Raw genomic sequence first — 21,017 nt, forward strand, 5'->3', positions numbered from 1 at the left:
AATTTTTGAAGGTTATGTGCATTTATGTGAGAAATAAAAGGATAAAAAATAAAAATCATAGTTCCCTTTTAGTGTTTTGTTAAGCACTTTTCATGTACTTTTCCACTGAATCCTATAAGTTAAAAAATGTGTTAACTTGTTTTCTAGATAAGTACATAGAGACTTAAAGGGGCCCAAGGTCACATAGCTAGTGAAGTGTCAAAAAATAGTCTTAACCCATCCTTGATTAGGGAAGCTGAATGACAAAAGATTCTCCTTATTTATAGATTTGTTAGATTTTTATGTTTCCCAAAATCACTGAGATCCAATAGTAACTATACATTCTAATTATGTTACAGAAGAAATTAACAACGGGAAGAACAATGTTATACTGAATGAGTAAATGTTGATCTTATTTCTAGACTCCATGTTTGGCCAGTGAATGACAGTTAAGGGCCCTGAATTTGGAGTTGCTCAATCTGAGTTAGAACTCAGGATTTCAGTTCAGGCTCCGTCTCAAACCTCTCAGTGACATGGAGCAAGTTACTTCACCTCTCCAAATATCAATTCCCTTATTTGTAAAATGAAGTTGGCAGCGGCCCTCACCTCATGAGGTTGTTTTGAGAATGAAGTGAAATGATGTTTGTAAAGTACCCAACACAGTGCTTGACATAACAACACAACATAGAGTCTCAATCAATGATGATTTTAAATATAATGTCAGAATAGGAAACACTACAGATAAAATAGTGTAGAGACCAGTTATTTAAATAAATATATTAAAAAATAAATTATAGTTTGCAATAACTTTATAAGACTTCAGCAGAGTTTTGTGACAGGTTAAGAAATGTCACTTAACACTGTGGAAAAGAGTTTGGAAATTTCTCGAAAAACTTAAAACAGAACTAACATTCAACCCAGTAATCCCATTATTGGATATTATTATATATTCTAAGAAAGCAAATCATTATACCAAAAAGACACATGCACTCACATGATCACTACAGCACTATTCACAGTAACAAAGACGTGGAATAAACCTAGGTGTCCATGTGTCCATCCAATCCAATGGTGGATTGGCTGAAGAAAATCTGATACATATACTCCATGGAATACTACACCACCATAAAAAATGAATGAAATCATACCCTTTGCAGCAACATGGATGCAGCTGGAGGCCATTATCCTAAGTGAATCAACGCAAGAGCAGAAAACCAAATACCACATGTTCTCATTTATAAGTGAGAACTAAACAACTGGTACTCATAGTCATAGAGATGGCAACAGTAGACACTGGGGACTAATGGCAGAGAGGGAAGGAGAAGAGTAAAGTTTGAAAAACTAACTGTTGTGTACTATTCTCACCATCTGAGTGATGGGATCTTTCATACCCCCAACCTCAGCATCATGCAATATACCCCCAATATGCAACAAACCTGCATGTCCCCACTGAATCTAAAATAAAAGTTGAAAATAAAATAAAATAAATATAATCTGCATCTTCCCAGAAAAAGGAAATGACACTTAAAATCGAGGAATTTGACTTCTTGTTCTTCTCTTTTCCTCCAGTTCTAACAAAGGTGGGCAAAGTGGGGAAGCAAAGAGTTGGCAAGAGGCCACGACAGTCCAACCAAATGTAATTAACCCACAGTTAATTACACTTCAACTGCTTTTTAATCAAATTTTTTTTTTTTTTTTTTTTTTTTTTTTTTTTTTTTTCCGAGACAGAGTCTCGCTCTGTCGCCCAAGCTGGAGTGCAGTGGCGCCATATTGGCTCACTGCAAGCTCCACCTCCCAGGTTAGTGCCATTCTCCTGCCTCAGCCTCCCCAGTGGCTGGGACTACAGGTGCCCGCCACCACGACTGGCTAATTTTTTTGTTCGTATTTTTAGTAGAGATGGGATTTCACCGTGTTAGCCAGGATGGTCTCGATCTTATGACCTTGTGATCTGCCCACCTCAGCCTCCCAAAGTGCTAGGATTAAAGGCGTGAGCCACCAAGCCCAGCCCATAATGATGAAAGTAATAAGCAAGAGACATTTGTTCTCAATGTAATTCTAATGTAAAACACTCTCAAAGTAGAATTAAAAGAAATCAGATAAGACAAATCTATAAAGAGAAGACATAAAATTGTGCCTAATATGAACTGAGACAAATATGTCAGAAGGCAGATATTATTTGTCTAACTGTTGCATGATTCAAATGTATGAATATTTTAGTCACAGATTTCACCATGATGTTCAGGAAAGGACAACAAATGCCTGAGCTATCTTTTCAAAGAACCCTGAGATCTGCTGCTCTGTTCTGATAAATAATATTTCAGCAGAGTCCAACTAAAAAAACATGAATAAAGGAAAGATAACAGGAAGGTTGCAAGGAAAGATAGGAATTATAGGCAACAAGGAATAGAGCTTAAAAGCGGTGGGAGAGGCGACTTCTCATAAACTAGGGAATCTCAGCTCACTGACATTGCAGGGTATATGGAAATCAGGAATGAATTGATTTCTGGGAAACTCCAAGAGACTCTGCCTGCTCTCAGTGTGAGAAAATAAAATGGCAACAAATAACTAACACTAATACAGTGTCCTGGAGACTACAAAATGTTAAGCAACAGGGGAGTATCTTGGATAGAAGCAGAGATGTTTAAATGCAGGGAAACTAAATGACATCATTCTTATGTCAACCAAAACATGTATTTAAGATCACCAGTCACACCTACAAAATGCTCCTTTACTAAGTCACCTTATTTATCACCTCAAATTTAGAAGGACCCAAGAACCTGCCATGGTTAGGATCATCAGAGTTTCTAAACCCCTGAATCCATCTTCCTATTTTTCTTGCCTTTCTCTCTATAAAATTTCCCTGAGCCATAAGATAACCGCTCAGAAGCTCCAAGAATGCTGGTGACTCATTCATTAATCAGGCCAATGAGTTAATATAATGACTTGGTCAATTCTTGAACATAATGTCACCTCTCCCACATAGCACATGTGAAAACTACCTCCCCCTTTCATGTAGTATTGTAATGAGGAAAAAAAAAAAAACTCGAGGAGACATGCAAGGAAACACAAGAAGAACTGAAGTAGGAAATATAGGAAGAAAAGAAAGGGGCATTATAAGTTACCCAATATTGCCAGAATTATGTAGACATTACCTCCCCCAAAAAGTAAAATAGGTACTGCTGTCCATCTTTTTACCTACGTGAATACAGACATTAAAGAGATCATGTGACTTGGCCACACAACTCAAATGTGTTGGAACCTACAAATAAACTAAAGCCTTCTGACTTCAAAGGCTATGCTTGTTCTAGTATACAATGGTAACATAAGTGTATATGAAGAAGAAAAACTAAAGAAAATAAAACATTAGATTTAAAGATGTAATCTTTGTATGTAGTGGAGAGGAAGTTCCTTCATAGCAGCAGAGTACTTAAGCATATGAAAGTGAAACTGAAGACTGTCCTTGAAGGATTATGCTATTCCACTCACTCTATAGCACTCAATCTTTGTTTCTCCTGTATGAATTTGAATGACCATGAAACCTCATAGTATGCCTTCATCTCCAGTAAAGGTTTTCAATGCCCACCTAATCACAGGACCTGATTCTTTTCCTGCCAATAGACTCTGCCTCCCTTCTCTTGAGAAACTGAATGAACAATGTTAACAGGGACTGGGTTTAGAATGACTGGCAGCAGTCCATTCTCCATCTTTAGCCTGTAGGGCTCTAATAAAAAAAATCATATCAGAGCTGCCATTGAAAATATGGGAGGAAATTTTTCTCCACACAGAAAGGTCATCATAGGAAGAACTCACTACCCTGGGAGTTTATTGGATTCAATGTTGTGGCTAAAATTCAAGTGTGGCTGCATAATTGTGTAATGACTAGTATTATCTTATGATATTCCAGGACAGTAGTGAGCACCTTATACTGTTCTTATTTTATGCTACAGTAAAGAAGCTATGCCTGGGGAAGTAGAAAAAGGACTCAGCCCCTTCAAATAAGTTAAAAGAACAGTGAAATTTCCCGCAGTCAACTGAACTGCAGGCCAAGGAAAATGGGAGGAAATAAAATGAGTTCAAGTATGAAACCTCCGAGAAACAACAACAGGGCTGACCCTTAAGGCAATAGGAGTTTTGTGATGGAAAATCTTCTTCCAACAACTTGAGAGAAAGGACAAGCATATGGAACATGGGTACCACCAAGGAGCAGCTTGGATTGTTCTGATAGTGGTGACTATGATTTCACCACTTCGCAACTTCTGTCCATCACTTTCACCCTTTCTTCTTGTTTATCCTTCAGTTTTCTCTAATTTTCCCAATAACAATTTCCACATTTCCTTCTTTTGTCTTCCTTATGCATCAGTTTTTACCAAATACTAAGTAGCTTCTTCCCAGACCTAAGCAGGAACCTGAATAAAAGAATTACTTTGTTGTATATGCAGCCCATGTCACAATAACCTACTACTTCTGAGGCTGTGACACACATTCCTTACTCCTATTTCCTCAATTACATTTCCTACTTATCCCCCATTCTCTCCAGACTACCAATTGCACAAAAATGCTGAAAGTTAAGAGTTCTAATATCCTTGGGAATGGTTATATATTTCCATCTTGCAGTGATTTCAAATCCATGTCTCATATTTAATAACATGTAAGAGTTTTACATGGTCTCTGATTATTTTCTGACTAACAGATTTTCCTTTGATATATTTGGGTTTAAAGCCTTACACATAAAACAGAATAAATGATGTCTTCTAAATACATATATGAGAATAGATTAGATAGATAGGTAGATTGATTGATTGATTGATCATAGATCTGTGTAACTGGAATTAATTGGATAATCTTTTTTCCCCCTAAAGGAACTGAAGAGGAAGATGAAGGGGATGACTGTCTGTTGGGGTCTGTGGATGAGTTCTGGTGGTTTCCTCACATGTGGAGCCATATGCAGCCCCACCTCTTCCACAACGAGTCATCTTTGGTGGAGCAGATGATTCTCAACAAAAAATTTGCCTTAGTAAGTAATTCACTTTGACTGTTGCATAGAAGTAGTGTACACTGATTGGAGAAATGAAAATGTTGTTATATTGTGGCATAGCGGCGCTTTTAAGTAACTTTTTCGTGTGATCATTTAGAAGATTTTGGTATTGCCACCTTTCAGTATGTGGCTCTTGAGTTTGTATTGAGTGCTCACCACTATACTTAATGTTTTGAAGGATCTAATTTAAGAGGGACTTTACAAGATACAAAATTTATTATGACGTTATGGTTAGAGTTCCTTAGACATGGCTCCTATCCAGAAGGAGTTTCCTGCTGCACTGGGAAGGCAGAAATATGCACGTTAAACAATTCCCCAACAAAATAAAATACTTTTTCATGATCTAATGCCAAACTTACAGACAGAAAACCCACAGTTCAAAGAAGTAAGTTTCACTGGGAGTAGCCCAAGATGGGTTCTTCTGGAAATGAGATTTTAGATACATCCTGAAATAAGAATAATTCTTGGGTATCAGGATGAACTGGCATGAAATGAGGTGGAGAGAAAAGAACAGGTAGGAGACCATAATGACTGCATGAGGTAATAAAGACTCAATCTAAACAGTTAAAAGCATTGCAAACATATATGTTGTACAGATGGAACATTTGCTTAGCTGAAGCAAGGTGCACCATGTAATACTGAAGGGTTTATATTCAGGACAGGGAAATTTATAGTAAAAGTTTAAATAAGCACACTATGAAGAAAAATGTGCTTGTGATCAGAGAGAGTACCGAGGTACACTTACATGGAATGGTTTTCTACACCAGTTGCTAGAGCTAAGAAATTTTAGTTGGTTCTCACAGTACCTTGCTCAAACATATACAAAACAAGGTTAGAATTTATACATTTTTTTTTCTTGAGGATATACAAGACCAAATACTTTATGGTGGCATCAGGAGCCCATATTTGTCTTTTAGCTTCAATCTACTCTACCAAATAAACAAATAGCTTCAGGTGCACCTTTGCCACATATTGATATTTTGTCAAGAAAGCAAGAATAGTGCTCCTCCATGCTGATATTGTGAAAATGTTTTGATGGTATATGAAAACTCCTGTGAGAAGGAGAGTCATCTTTTTTCCTAAAAAAAATCAATGGAAATAATAAACAGCATGTAAAATTGGTAAAACAGTGCCAGAATTTGTATTAGAAAGTCCTGAAACTCATATCTCAATAGAGCAAACATTAATTCTATCATTTCCAGAAATCTACATTGCTGATACTGGCAATGTTCATCAGTAATAAATTATGTGGAGAAAAAATTACTTTGTGGTGTATTTCTAAATCTGTTGAGAAAAAGAGGGATTTGTGAGAGAAGAAAATACATAAATACAGTAAAGTAAAGCACCAGTAAAAGATAAGATACTGAGAAGTGAGGAGTGAAATTGTTGTTGTTGCTGTTGTTGTTGTTGTTTTGATAGCTTTCCAAAAATAATGTACCAAAGTAGTTTTGATAAAAGACATGTCATTCACTGTTTTATCTGTTGAAACTAGAATAGTATCTAGAACAATAGGTGTTCTATTATTACTTGAAAGACTCAATGAATGCCAATATTATGTTTATGTTTAAAACATTTGCAGATGTTTGGAAGTACATACTCTAAGAATATACTTAATACATATGCTAGAAAAGGCATGCACAGGAGTTATATGCATTTTTTAGAATTCCCAACTAAAAAGCATCATGAATAAAAGAATAATTCAAAAACAATATCTGGTCATTCTTAACCACCTAACTTAAGTGTCAAGCAAAGCAGATTTCTTAGAAGAGTCATTCCTAACTACATGTTGACAATTCACATTATTGTTTTTGAAGCAGTAGAGAGTAGTTGTAATAGATCTTCAGAAATAAGACCAAATATATTATTTAGTGTTTAATCAAATACAGGACAAGTGGATTTCATTTTGTTGTGAGAGGATAGATATGAAAAAAGACTGAATCCAGAAGCAGTCCTTCTCCAGCCATAACAACATGAAAGAGCATATATATATATATATATATAAAGCATTTGGGAACAGCAATTAGCATATAACACTCAATAGATGGCAGCTGTTGTTTTTGTCATTATATCTAGTATCATAAAATTGCCATTTTTTTATTATTATACTTTAAGTTCTAGGGTACATGTGCATAATGTGCAAGTTTGTTACATATGTATACTTGTGCCATGTTGGTGTGCTGCACCCATCAACTCGTCAGCACCCATCAACTCGTCATTTACATCAGGTATAACTCCCAATGCAAACCCTCCCCCCACCCCCTCCCCATGATAGGCCCCGGTGTGTGATGTTCCCCTTCCCGAGTCCAAGTGATCTCATTGTTCAGTTTCCATCTATGAGTGAGAGCATGCGGTGTTTGGTTTTCTGTTCTTGCAATAGTTTGCTGAGAATGATGGTTTCCAGCTGCATCCATGTCCCTACAAAGGACACAAACTCATCTTTTTTTTTTTATGGCTGCATAGTATTCCATGGTGTATATGTGCCACATATTCTTAATCCAATCTGTCACTGATGGACATTTGGGTTGATTCCAAGTCTTTGCTATTGTGAATAGTGCCACAATAAACATACATGTGCATGTGTCTTTATAGCTGCATGATTTATAATCCTTTGGTATATACCCAGTAATGGGATGGCTGGGTCATATGGTACTTCTAGTTCTAGATCCTTGAGGAATCGCCATACTGTTTTCCATAATGGTTGAACTAGTTTGCAATCGCAGCAACAGTGTAAAAGTGTTCCTATTTCTCCACATCCTCTCCAGCACCTGTTGTTTCCTGACTTTTGAATGATTGCCATTCTAAGTGGTGTGAGATGGTATCTCATTGTGGTTTTGATTTGCATTTCTCTGATGGCCAGTGATGATGAGCATTTTTTCATGTGTCTGTTGACTGTATACATGTCTTCTTTAAGAAATGTCTGTTCATATCCTTTGCCCACTTTTTGATGGGGTTGTTTGTTTTTTTCTCGTATATTTGTTTGAGTTCTTTGTAGGTTCTGGATATTAGCCCTTTGTCAGATGAGTAGATTGCAAAAATTTTCTCCCATTCTGTAGGTTGCGTGTTCACTCTGATGGTAGTTTATTTTGCTGTGCAGAAGCTCTTTAGTTTAATTAGATCCCATTTGTCAATTTTGGCTTTTGTTGCCGTTGCTTTTGGTGTTTTAGACATGAAGTCCTTGCGCATGCCTATGTCCTGAATGGTACTACCTAGGTTTTCTTCTAGGATTTTTATGGTATTAGGTCTAACATTTAAGTCTCTAATCCATCTTGAATTAATTTTTGTATAAGGAGTGAGGAAAGGATCCCATTTCAGCTTTCTACTTATGGCTAGCCAATTTTCCCAGCACCATTTATTAAATAGGGAATCCTTTCCCCATTTCTTGTTTTTCTCAGGTTTGTCAAAGATCAGATGGCCGTAGATGTGTCGTATTATTTCTGAGGACTCTGTTCTGTTCCAATGGTCTATATCTCTGTTCTGGTACCAGTACCATGCTGTTTTGGTTACTGTAGCCTTGTAGTATAGTTTGAAGTCAGGTAGCGTGATGCCTCCAGCTTTGTTCTTTTGACTTAGGATTGTCTTGGCAATGCGGGCTCTTTTTTGGTTCCATATGAACTTTAAAGCAGTTTTTTCCCATTCTGTGAAGAAACTCATTGGTAGCTTGATGGGGATGGCGTTGAATCTATAAATTACCTTGTGCAGTATGGCCATTTTCATGATATTGATTCTTCCTATCCATGAGCATGGTATGTTCTTCTATTTGTTTGTGTCCTCTGTTATTTCACTGAGCAGTGGTTTGTAGTTCTCCTTGAAGAGGTCCTTTACATCCCTTGTAAGTTGGATTCCTAGGTATTTTAATCTCTTTGAAGCAATTGTGATTGGAAGTTCATTCATGATTTGGCTGTCTGTTTGTCTATTACTGGTGTATAAGAATGCTTCTGATTTTTGCACATTAATTTTCTATCCTGAGACTTTGCTGAAGTTGCTTATCAGCTTAAGGAGATTTTGGGCTGAGACAATGGGGTTTTCTAAATATACAATCATATTATCTGCAAACAGGGACAATTTGACTTCTTCTTTTCTTAACTGAATACCCTTTATTTCTTTCTCTTGCTTGATTGCCCTAGTCAGAACTTCCAACACTATGTTGATTAGGAGTGGTGAGAGAAGGCATCCCTGTCTTGTGCCAGTTTTCAAAGGGAATTTTTCCAGTTTTTGCCCATTCAGTATGATATTAGCTGTGGGTTTGTCATAAATAGCTCTTATTATTTTGAGATATGTTCCATCAATACCGAATTTATTGAGCGTTTTTAGCATGAAGGGCTGTTGAATTTTGTCAAAGGCCTTTTCTGCATCTGTTGAGATAATCATGTGGTTTTTGTCTTTGGTTCTGTTTATATGCTGGATTACATTTATTGATTTGCATATGTTGAACCAGCCTTGCATCCAGGGATGAAGCCCACTTGATCATGGTGGATAAGCTTTTTGATGTGCTGCTGAATCCGGTTTGCCAGTATTTTATTGAGGATTTTTGCATCGATGTTCATCAGGGATATTGGTCTAAAATTCTCTTTTTTTGTTGTGTCTCTGACAGGCTTTGGTATCAAGATGATGTTGGCCTCATAAAATGAGTTAGGGAGGATTCCCTCTTTTTCTATTGATTGGAATACTTTCAGAAGGAATGGTACCAGCTCTTCCTTGTACCTCTGGTAGAATTCAGCTGTGAATCCATCTGGTCCTGGACTTTTTTTGGTTGGTAGGCTATTAATTATTGCCTCAATTTCAGAGCCTGCTATTGGTCTATTCAGGGGTTCAGCTTCTTCGTGGTTTAGTCTTGGGAGAGTGTAAGTGTCCAGGAAATTATCCATTTCTTCTAGATTTTCTAGTTTATTTGCGTAGAGGTGTTTATAGTATTCTCTGATGGTAGTTTGTATTTCTGTGAGGTCGATGATGATATCCCCTTTATCATTTTTTATTGCATCTATTTGATTCTTCTCTCTTATTAGTCTTGCTAGCGGTCTATCAATTTTGTTGATCTTTTCAAAAAACCAACTCCTGGATTCATTGATTTTTTTGGACAGTTTTTTGTGTCTCTATCTCCTTCAGTTCTGCTCTGATCTTAGTTATTTCTTGCCTTCTGATAGTTTTTGAATGTGTTTGCTCTTGCTTCTCTAGTTCTTTTAATTGTGATTTTAGAGTGTCCATTTTAGATCTTTCCAGATTTCTCTTGTGGGCATTTAGTGCTATAAATTTCCCTCTACACACTGCTTTAAATGTGTCCCAGAGATTCTGGTATGTTGTATCTTTGTTTGCGTTGGTTTCAAAGAACATTTTTATTTCTGCCTTCATTTCGTTATGTACCCAGTAGTCATTCAGGAGCAGGTTATTCAGTTTCCATGTAGTTGAGTGGTTTTGATTGAGTTTCTTAGTCCTGAGTTCTAGCTTGATTGCACTGTAGTCTGAGAGACAGTTTGTTATAATTTCTGTTCTTGTGCATTTGCTGAGGAGTGTTTTACTTCCAATTATGTGTCAATTTTGGAATAAGTGTGATGTGGTGCTGAGAAAAATGTATATTCTGTTGATTTGGGGTGGAGAGTTCTGCAGATGTCTTTTAGATCTGCTTGCTGCAGAGATGAGTTCAATTCCTGGACATCCTTGTTAACTTTCTGTCTCATTGATCTGTCTAATGTTGACAGTGGAGTATTGAAGTCTCCCATGATTATTGTATGGGAGTCTAAGTCTCTTTGTAAGTATCTAAAGACTTGCTTTATGAATCTGGGTGGTCCTGTATTGGGTGCATATATATTTAGGATAGTTAGCTCTTCCTGTTGAATTGATCCCTTTACCATTGTGTAATGGCCTTCTTTGTCTCTTTTGATCTTTGATGGTTTAAAGTCTGTTTTATCAGAGACTAGGATTGCAACCCCTGCCTTTTTTTGTTCTCCATTTGCTTGGTAGATCTTCCTCCATCCCTTTATTTTGAGCCTATGTATGTCTCTGCATGTGAGATGGGTCTCCCGAATACAGCAAACTGATGGGTCTTGACTATCCAGTTTGCCAGTCTGTGTCTTTTAATTGGAGCATTTAGTCCATTTACATTTAAGGTTAATATTGTTATGTGTGAACTTGATCCTGCCATTATGATATTAACTGGTTATTTTGCTCGTTAGTTGATGCAGTTTCTTCCTAGCCTCGAGGGTGTTTACATTTTGGAATGTTTTTGCAATGGCTGGGGCCGGTTGTTCCTTTCCATGTTTAGTGCTTCCTTCAGGGTCTCTTGTAAGGCAGGCCTGGTGGTGACAAAATCTCTAAGCATTTGCTTATCTGTAAAGGATTTTATTTCTCCTTCATTTATGAAACTTAGTTTGGCTGGATATGAAATTCTGGGTTTAAAATTCTTTTCTTTAAGAATGTTGAATATTGGCCCCCACTCTCTTCTGGCTTGTAGAGTTTCTGCCGAGAGATCTGCTGTCAGTCTGATGGGCTTCCCTTTGTGAGTAACCCGACCTTTCTCTCTGGCTGCCCTTAAGATTTTTTCCTTCATTTCAACTTTGGTGAATCTGGCAATTATGTGTCTTGGAGTTGCTCTTCTCGAGGAGTATCTCTGTGGCATTCTCTGTATTTCCTGAATTTGAATGTTGGCCTGCCCTACTAGGTTGGGGAAGTTCTCCTGGATAATATCCTGAAGAGTGTTTTCCAACTTGGTTCCATTTTCCCCCTCACTTTCAGCCACCCCAATCAGATGTAGATTTGGTCTTTTTACATAATCCCATACTTCTTGCTCTTTTTTATTTAGATTCCTCTTCTCGCTTCATTTCATTCATTTGATCCTCAATCGCTGATACTCTTTCTTCCAGTTGATCCAGTCGGTTACTGAAGCTTGTGCATTTGTCATGTATTTCTCGCGTCATGGTTTTCATCTCTGTCAGTTCGTTTATGGCCTTCTCTGCATTAATTATTCTAGCTATCAATTCTTCCACTCTTTTTTCAAGATTTTTAGTTTCTTTGCACTGGGTATGTAATTCCTCCTTTAGCTCTGAGAAGTTTGATGGACTGAAGCCTTCTTCTCTCATCTCATCAAAGTCATTCTCCGTCCAGCTTTGATCCATTGTTGGTGATGAGCTGCGTTCCCTTGCAGCGGGAGATGAGCTCTTATTTTTTGAATTTCCAGCTTTTCTGCCCTGCTTTTTCCCCATCTTTGTGGTTTTATCTGCCCCTGGTCTTTGATGATGGTGACATACTGATGGGGTTTTGGTGTGGGTGTCCTTCCTGTTTGTTAGTTTTCCTTCTAACAGTCAAGACCTTCAGCTGTAGGTCTGTTGGAGATTGCTTGAGGTCCACTCCAGATCCTGTTTGCCTGGGTATCAGCAGCAGAGGCTGCAGAAGATAGAATATTGCTGAACATCGAGTGTACCTGTCTGATTCTTGCTTTGGAAGCTTCCTCTCAGGGGTGTACTCCACCATGTGAGGTGTGGGGTGTCAGTCTGCCCCTAGTGGGGGATGTCTCCCAGTTAGGCTACTCAGGGGTCAGGGACCCACTTGAGCAGTCAGTCTCTCCGTTCTCAGATCTCAGCCTCCGTGTTGGGAGATTCACTGCTCTCTTCAAAGCTGTCAGACAGAGTTGTTTGCATCTGCAGAGTTTTCTGCTGCTTTTTTGTTGTTGTTGCTGTTGTTGTTGTTTAGCTGTGCTCTGTCCCCAGAGGTGGAGTCTACAGAGACAGGCAGGCCTCCTTGAGCTGCTGTGAGCTCCACCCAGTTGGAGCTTCCCAGAGGCTTTGTTTACCTGCTTAAGCCTCAGCAATGGCGGGTGCCCCTCCCCCAGCCTCGCTCCTGCCTTGCAGTTAGATCGCAGACTGCTGTGCTAGCAATGAAGGAGGCTCCATGGGCATGGGACCCTCCCGGCCAGGTGTGGAATATAATCTCCTGGTGTGCCCGTTTGCTAAGACCCTTGGTAAAGTGCAGTATTGGGGTGGGAGTTACCCGATTTTCCAGGTGTTGTGTGTCTCAGTTCCCCTGGCTAGGAAAAGGGATTCCCTTCCCGCTTGTGCTTCCCACGTGAGGGGATGTCTCGCCCTGCTTCAGCTATCGCTGGTTGGGCTGCAACAGCTGACCAGCACCGATTGTCCAGGACTCCCTAGTGAGATCAACCCAGTACCTCAGTTGAAAATGCAGAAATCACCTGTCTTCTGTGTCGCTTGTGCTGGGAGCTGGAGACTGGAGCTGTTCCTATTCGGCCATCTTCCTCCGCCCCAAAATTGCCATCTTTAATTTTTGCCTAGGCTTCTGAGGTGTTTGGACAGACAGTAAGAGGGACAAAAATCCTTAAGTTTAAAAGTTTACTTTGTATTGGGATGATATTTGTTTAATGTGAATTTTACCCAATTTCTAAGTATGTGTTAACTCTTTTACTTTCCATTAGGCATTAGGGTTACAAAACTGCATTGTTGCTGACTTTAAAGATATAATAAGAAAAGATCAAGGGTTTCCAATTTTAACATATTTTTATTATTTCCTTAAATTAACCCTGAATTGTAGGTCTATTTATTCTCCTATTATAGATGAAGCAACTGAGAATCAGAGAAATGCAGTGATTTATTCATGATTATAAAACTCACTAGCAGTACAATTAAGACCAGAAATCTTAATGTTGCATAAATTGTAGTGTTAAGTCTTCTAATGCTGCATAAATTGTGCCCCCACCAGGCTTCCTCCCTAGCCTCCCAACCCAATTCACAGGTGTAAATCAAGATTTCTTTTCTGCTGGTAATCCAAGGGAATATCTGGTTATGCTGGTAATACAAAGGGAATGGAGAACTTGAGGTGGAACTCACAGGGCAACTTCTCCCTCAGATTTTCTGAAGTTCCCTAATATAGGCAGAGTCTCTAAAATGCTGGAGGGGGTCAAAAGGGTAGGGGAGACAAAAAACTAAATCTGAGGAAATTTCCACTTGACCAAATATCACTTATCATGTATAGCTACAGAATCCACTTTAACTCAGTGAAAAGTACGCTGGAGAAAATTCTACTTCACCTCACTAGATGGAACAATCTAATGTTTAACCTGTGCTAATATTGCATTTCTAAATTGAATTATATCCTACTCTTCTCCACCAGCTTGGAGGCTCTTGATTTTAAAATGAGTATGGGTATTTCCCAATGAAGAAAATGAAAGAACATGCAAAGAAGTAGCAGGCTGTCTTGGGAGCAAATAGATGTTGAAACAAAAATGGAGGTCATGGATGCAATACTCAAATGGGTAATTGGGTTAGAGGACATTTAAAGTACCTTTCCAGCTAGGAGAATCTGAGACTCTGATCTAAAACTTTCGGGTTTTGGCCTTTGCTATCATCATTTACAGCCAAACACCTGCTATTTTCATTGACTTTTAACAAATACATCTTACCTATTATCCTTTTCCACAATGTGGACACAAATTTGATGTCTATTTTAATTTGTCTTTGAAAGCTCTAATAGTTTATTATGAAAGGTCAAGTAAATCCTTTAAGCAAACTTGCATTTGATGATTACACCCATCAGGAAATGCAGCTTTGGCGGTTGATTGGAAAAAAATGTTAGTTACCAAATATAGGCTAATTCACGGGTTAAACTGAAATTTCAACAGGGGATTTTTTTTTTTTTTTTTGAAAGGTACAAATTCTGAGGCGAAGATTAAATGTATCACTAATAATGACCTACCACAAAATTTAAAATATTGACTCTACAGTTTTTAAAATAGAATAACGTATCATTAGAAAGGTAAAATAGTGTTCTATTTTAACCTCAAAAAAGTCTTCAATAGTACATACTCTCAACTGAAGAACTGTATCTAAATTTTGGAAAATGGTGGTTGTTACATTTTTAATGATAAAATAGTTAATAGATATTTCTATCATAGAACCCTTTGCCAATAAGAGATGATATTTAATGCTTTTATAGACAATGCTATTAAAATTAGTAGTAGTAGAACGATGTTCATGGTAACATAAAATCTTACTGAAGATTGAACTTCTAATTGCATTATCATCATTCTTTTAAATGGTGTCCTTTTTGCCTCTCTTTTCAAAGTACAGCAGAACCTGTTAATTTACATTAGCCGGAATGTCTATTGTCAATTATAAAACTTTTTAGATTAGTGAGCATGTTAACTTTTCCAATATGGAAATAAAGATTATAGTATCCAAATGTAATTTAAAATATATTGAAAGACTTGCTGGCTTAAGGAATGATCTTTTAATTAGTTTGCTTCCAGCTAGAGAATGAATGAATACTATCACTTTTATTTCAGTGATGCACTTTATAAAAAGGCATATGAGATTTTCATTTTACTGATATTGAGCACAAATTATAATTCTAGGCATCCTAATAGAAATAGAGAATTCCAGTCAGGTCACAGAGTCCACTCAGCTGGTAGGCCGCTTTAGAGTAATCCAAGCAGCACAGTTTAAGAAAGACACTGGCCGTTGTTCAGAGCAAAATGACCAATATGATGAAGTCTATAATTTACTTCATAAAATGAATAGCTGAAGGAAATTCAAGAAGGCAAGAGATAAAAAAGAAGACTAAGGGATATATCATCAGGGCTACTATTCAACCAAAAGTACTGGTATGGCCATGCCAGTTATTACAATATTGAAATGTGACAATACTTTACCCCTACCCCATTACCACATCAGATTCTTCCCCAAGGTGTCCCAAATCTCCCCATTTCTCAGGAACTAAAGGGGCCTGGCCCAGAAAGAGTCTCCAGCACCGAGCTCCAGCTGTTCAGCTGGCAGCAGTTCTGATTGCTCAGTGGCACGGCATGCTGGTTGATAGATATTTTTAGTATCATTCCAGAAGATAATCAGTCAGTCTTAAGATTTAGAAGGGACTAGAATCAGTATATTTATAAGGAAAGTTATGGAAGTAATATAGATTTAAGAAGTAGAGTTCTTCTAATCTAGGTAAGATATGTATATAGAATGGTACTCAATGTTCGTTAAATAAAAATAAAAGTAAATGTTTCTTCTAGCTCTTAAGATTCTATCATTACTGTATTATAATGTAGGTTTTGTTATTATTCAGGTATGGTGAGTCCAATAGATCAGGAGATGACTGCCATTGAAAAGATTAGTTTGTTATTCACAGTTCCCAAGAAAGGGGGTGTACCATGGATGCAGGGCCACAAGGGGAGGCACCAGGGTTGCTCAGGAGGCAGAGGGAGGAAGGGGAAAATGTGGGCAAGAGTATTATTGTGGTTTCTGCAGGAAAGGTAAGGCAAGACAGGGTAAGCAGGCTCAGGATTGCCTACTTTGAATAATTTCAGTGTGTTCTGAGATGTAAGAGCTGTCTTTAGTCATCTGGTACTTTGCTCTGGGGTGATTAGATGAGGGAGATAGTTGCTCAACATATGAGAGTCTGATAAAGGAAGCAGTCAAGGGTAGGAGCTCTGAATTGCTTGATTGACATCTGAGAGTGCTCTCAGGGTGGTGGTTGCTGTCTTTAGGAATTGGCTAGCCTGAGAGCAGCAATCCCTCCAGGGTTAGCAAGGCCCCAATATCAAAACATCAGAAATACAGAAAATAAAGAGGCATGACGCTTTCTCTTGGTGATGTATCTCAAAGCATTCCACAGGTTTTCAAACCCCCTCATCATCCCAGCTGTCATATTCATACAATTTCTAATTTGTCATTCTTCTTCCCAATATATGCCCCAATCTGAACATTATTGTCCACTGATGTGGTGTTATCAAAGCAGAAAATAGTAAAATATTTTTTTCCTTTATGTGCACTTTACTTCTATAAATGTAGCCAAAGATCACATTAAATTTTTATACCACCATATCACACCTGTGTCTGCCAGACCCTCTGCCCATGAGCCATTTATTAAACCTTCAAGTATTTATTTTTATCCAATTGATTTTGTAAACTAAATGCTAGCCTTGGAATTACAATTGTCCCTTTAATATTCCATATTTGTTCTATGCTCAGTGTTTTAGTATATCAACCTCCTGCTAAAGACTGACTCCATTATTTAACATGCTTTATATCTTTCCCAGCTTTATGTAATCCCTATATTTTACAAGTATGACTTCTGCATCTTCAAGTTATTAGTATTGTTGAACATAATATCATGATTATAGATTTGTGGTAGAGCAATACATATCCTTTAGTTGTGTTCCCCTGGCTTATTTCTAGCAATTGTTTCCACAACTATTTTTCACCAGAATATTTTAAAATCTGTTTTTCTAAATTGAAATGTCATATCTAGTTATTTTTAGAACTACGTATTTTACGTATCTTGAAATCCAAGATAACACTGTCATCTACTCTGAAGTTCTAGCACTTCCGTGTAGGTGGTAGAATCACAGAACATTAGAGAAGGAGTGTTTAGGATGAAGACAAGCAGGGAAAATTGGATGTAAGTAGACATATTGGATTGCTATTAAATTAACAAAAAAAGATAGGAAATAAAAGCCAGCTTTAACTAAACCAGTAGAAGTGGGATCATAAAGAAGTTGGATGTGAAAAGTATTTCTGACATAGATTCAATAAGGTTTTTTATCAGACGGATGATGAGGAAGCAAAAGAGAATAACAGGTCAAAAATAACATCAGGGTTTAAGCCTCCCACTTTTCTATCTGTGTGTTCTTCTTTAAACTTTTTGCAAATGTGAACTGCTGCTTCTTCTTTAGAAGTTCTATATTTCACCTACATGAAGATAACCCCTCCTACCCATATCTACAGTGGGGCAAAATGTATTCTCATTTGGATATATCGTTGAACTTTTGAAAGTGGTTTTAATTGGAATTCTTTTCTTTGTAAATTCCTGTCCAGATCACCTTCTTTTCCATCCTATGGGAAGACTCCATACTCTCTAACAAGATAGACATTGTAGAAAGAATTCCTCAATTCCTTTCTCTTTTTTCTCTAACAGAAATACTAGATTTCATCTTCAGCACATTTATCTGGTAACTTAAATTGATTTCATAAAAAGAAAGATAAATTTAGCACATGTACTGCATGAAAATAGTGCCTTACTGTCCAAATTTATGTGGACACAAAATGAACTAAAAGCCTTTATGAATTCTTCTAGAAACTCATACTGGTGGGCTGGAGTCAGATGTGGGTATGACGGTGGGGGAGGTCTATTTCCAGATCCATGCCTGCTGCTCCCGAATTTTCACTGTTCTTTCCTTTTACGCCTTTCATTTACTTAAAATGGAGGGGGCACTTGCGTTCTGAGAAGTGGTTATAAACATGGCAGAGATGGAAGTGATGGCAGAAGAAGAAGTAAGAGTAAATTCCACAAGAGTGCTAACCTTGGCTCTGCTTTGGCATTTTCATGTCTCCCACTCCATGTTCCTACTCGTTTAACAATTTCTTTCAGTTTTTTTTTTTTCTTTTGTACCAGCTCCTGCTCCTTTTCAAAATTTTCCATCCCTACTTCACTTCCAAATTTTCAGCCCACATCTAGATTATTGCAGCAGCCTCCAAACTAGTCTCCCTGATTTCCCATTTTTTCCTTTAATTTTTGCTCAGATCTGGAAACGTGAAACTTGAAATTCTGTGATTCTACTTCCCCTGCATGAAACAGAACCTTACGGTTCAGTGAGAAAGATTCTTGACTCTCTTAAGGAAATGTAGGAAGAGAAATTGTTGGGCTCCAAATATTTACTAGACATTGTGCTTCGTGCTTTCCCTACATCCTCAGTTAATTCTCCCAGCCACCTGTGATGTTGCTTATTCTTGTATTGAAAATGAAGAAAGCAAGGCTTGAAAAGCTTATATAATTTTTCTAAAATCACAGAGCCAGTGAAAGCTGGAGAAAGGATTTTTATCCCAGGTCTGTCAAATTCCAAAGCCCATGTAATAACCATGGTTTGTAAAATTAACAAGTAGCCATGTCATTGATACTGTTATTGCTGTTACACAGACCTCATAATCAAAATGCTACTCCTTCCTTAAGGAGTTATATTTTTACACAATTTCAGAATACAAATCTAATTTTTTACAATGTTTTTCTCCTAAAAAGCTGTCTATAGGATTTATGTGTTTTCTTGTGTTTGCGATCTCAGTGCTGCAAGCATTACTGTTCTGGTGGCTTTTAGAAATACCAGAGGGTATACAGTGATTATAACAAAAATCAATATCAACATTTTATGCTTTCAGAAATATTAAACTTCACTTAAAATTAGTACTATGTAGACTTCAAGATTCCTAATCAACCTTGCATATTTTCAGAGCAATTAAATGTATGTGCAAGTACTCTGAGAATTTGAGGTTGTCCTGAATTATTTACAGCTTTCTTATCTCTCAAAAACCCCCAAAGGTCCACATAAAATTTATTGCTTCAAACTCTGAAAAAGCTGAATTAAACCAAACTTTCAATTCCTCCATTATGAATCCAGATAATTTTTTCAGTTATTTTGCTACAGCATAAGAAGGCTTCATAAATTCATATTTTACATTTCTATAAACCTCTTATTGTGTTTACTTGAATGCACCCCAGCAATTCAAAAATACCGACCTGGGCTGTGCAAAGTACAAGTGTTTACATCATTCTTTTGAGTATTCTCACAAAAGTGCATCTTTTAGTGCTATGTTTACTTATGAGACACTCAACAAAGATATGACAACACTTCAAAAATTCTGGAGGGAACTCTAAGAGAGGAAAATAACATGCTCAGTTAAATGAAAATGTATTTGAAATAAATTTTATAATTGTTAGGGAAGACTAGGAGAAAATCTGTCACTCTTCCCCAAATAGTTCTTTTCTTTAAGGTTACAAGTAAAAATGAAAGTTAAAGCCAAGTATGCTACCTTTTGTAACCCTTTTCCAGTATTGGTACTACATTTTTAGCTTAACTTTTGTTACTGGAATTTCTTACTACATTTGGCTTACAAAATGTCATTCCATTTCTTGAAATAATTTAGCTGCTAACTTGGGATAATGCTTAAAGAGGAATATGTGGTGTTAGGAAGGGGTTTTTGCTTTTGTTATTGCTACAGCTCTGTCAAATCTATGGTACACCAGAGGTATTCCTTCCCTCTCACTTTATGTGTAATATCTAGTATGTATAATAGAAGAAATGTGTACTGTTTGGTAAGACATTGTTTTTAGACATGATTGATAATGACAAAGTATCTTCTCTGAGGAATATCTGCTCTGAAATAAGCATTCTGAGTTGTTTGAGGATAAAAGTAATGGTTAGAGGTGTCTCAGCTTACCTTGTTTTGTTTTGTTTTGCTTGTTTTTGTTTCCCCCAAATAAAGTATACTGTTAACCAAATAAAATAAAATTAAATGGCACTTGACCAATAACTTTGTTTATACCCTTCACTCTGAACAACTCTGTGAGATCATTAGTTTTGTTACCCCTACTTGGCAAATGAGGGAACTGAAGCATGGTGAATTTGCATAACCTGCCAGGGTCCTCGGACCAATGCAGAGAAGCACTGAGATTGAGCCCAGGACTCAAATCTGTGCTCTCCTAAATCTGTACTCTCTTCATGACACCATGCTACTCCCTATCCCTAGAATTCCTGGTACAAGGATAATTTCATTGTCATGGGTTTGGCTATTTTGAGATATTGAAAGAATAAGACTCTTTTCTCACTATATACTAAATTAAACACCATACACTCATCTCTTTTCCGGAGATGAGTAACTCCAGAGTGATAAGGTGACACTTCTGTTTTATAAGTTGCTGTAATGCCATTCGGTTTTACAAGATCTCATTATTAACACTTTTAACACTTTTATCCAAAGACTTTTGATACTTTTATTTTATACCCATATTTTTTGCTATCTTGTGAGACAAAGAATATCTCTTTCCTGGACTTTCTGGATCCATAGGAATATCACTGCCCAGAGAGACTCAACTAAACCTCAAGTTCCAGATTTTTTTATGAGGGTGTCATTATATAGGCATGTTTGATTGTATTATTGGCCACGTGATTGAACTCAATTTCCAACTCCTCTCGCCTACCCTAAGGTCAGGCTGATATTACCTGGCTCAAAGCTCT

General features: G+C 37.3%; 1 protein-coding gene across 1 annotated transcript in view; it reads left to right on the plus strand.

The window, feature by feature from the left end:
• The window catches only part of NDST3 (N-deacetylase and N-sulfotransferase 3), a 222,077-nt gene that overhangs the window by 69,161 nt on the left and 131,899 nt on the right, over positions 1-21,017 (plus strand). Inside the window, exon 4 of the mRNA XM_023220033.1 lies at positions 4,839-4,993. Within this exon, the coding sequence (XP_023075801.1) occupies positions 4,839-4,993 (155 nt within the window). The remainder of the gene's footprint in view (positions 1-4,838; positions 4,994-21,017) is intronic.

This window comes from Piliocolobus tephrosceles, chromosome 3 (genome assembly GCF_002776525.5).
Source record: "Piliocolobus tephrosceles isolate RC106 chromosome 3, ASM277652v3, whole genome shotgun sequence".
NCBI lineage: Eukaryota > Metazoa > Chordata > Mammalia > Primates > Cercopithecidae > Piliocolobus > Piliocolobus tephrosceles.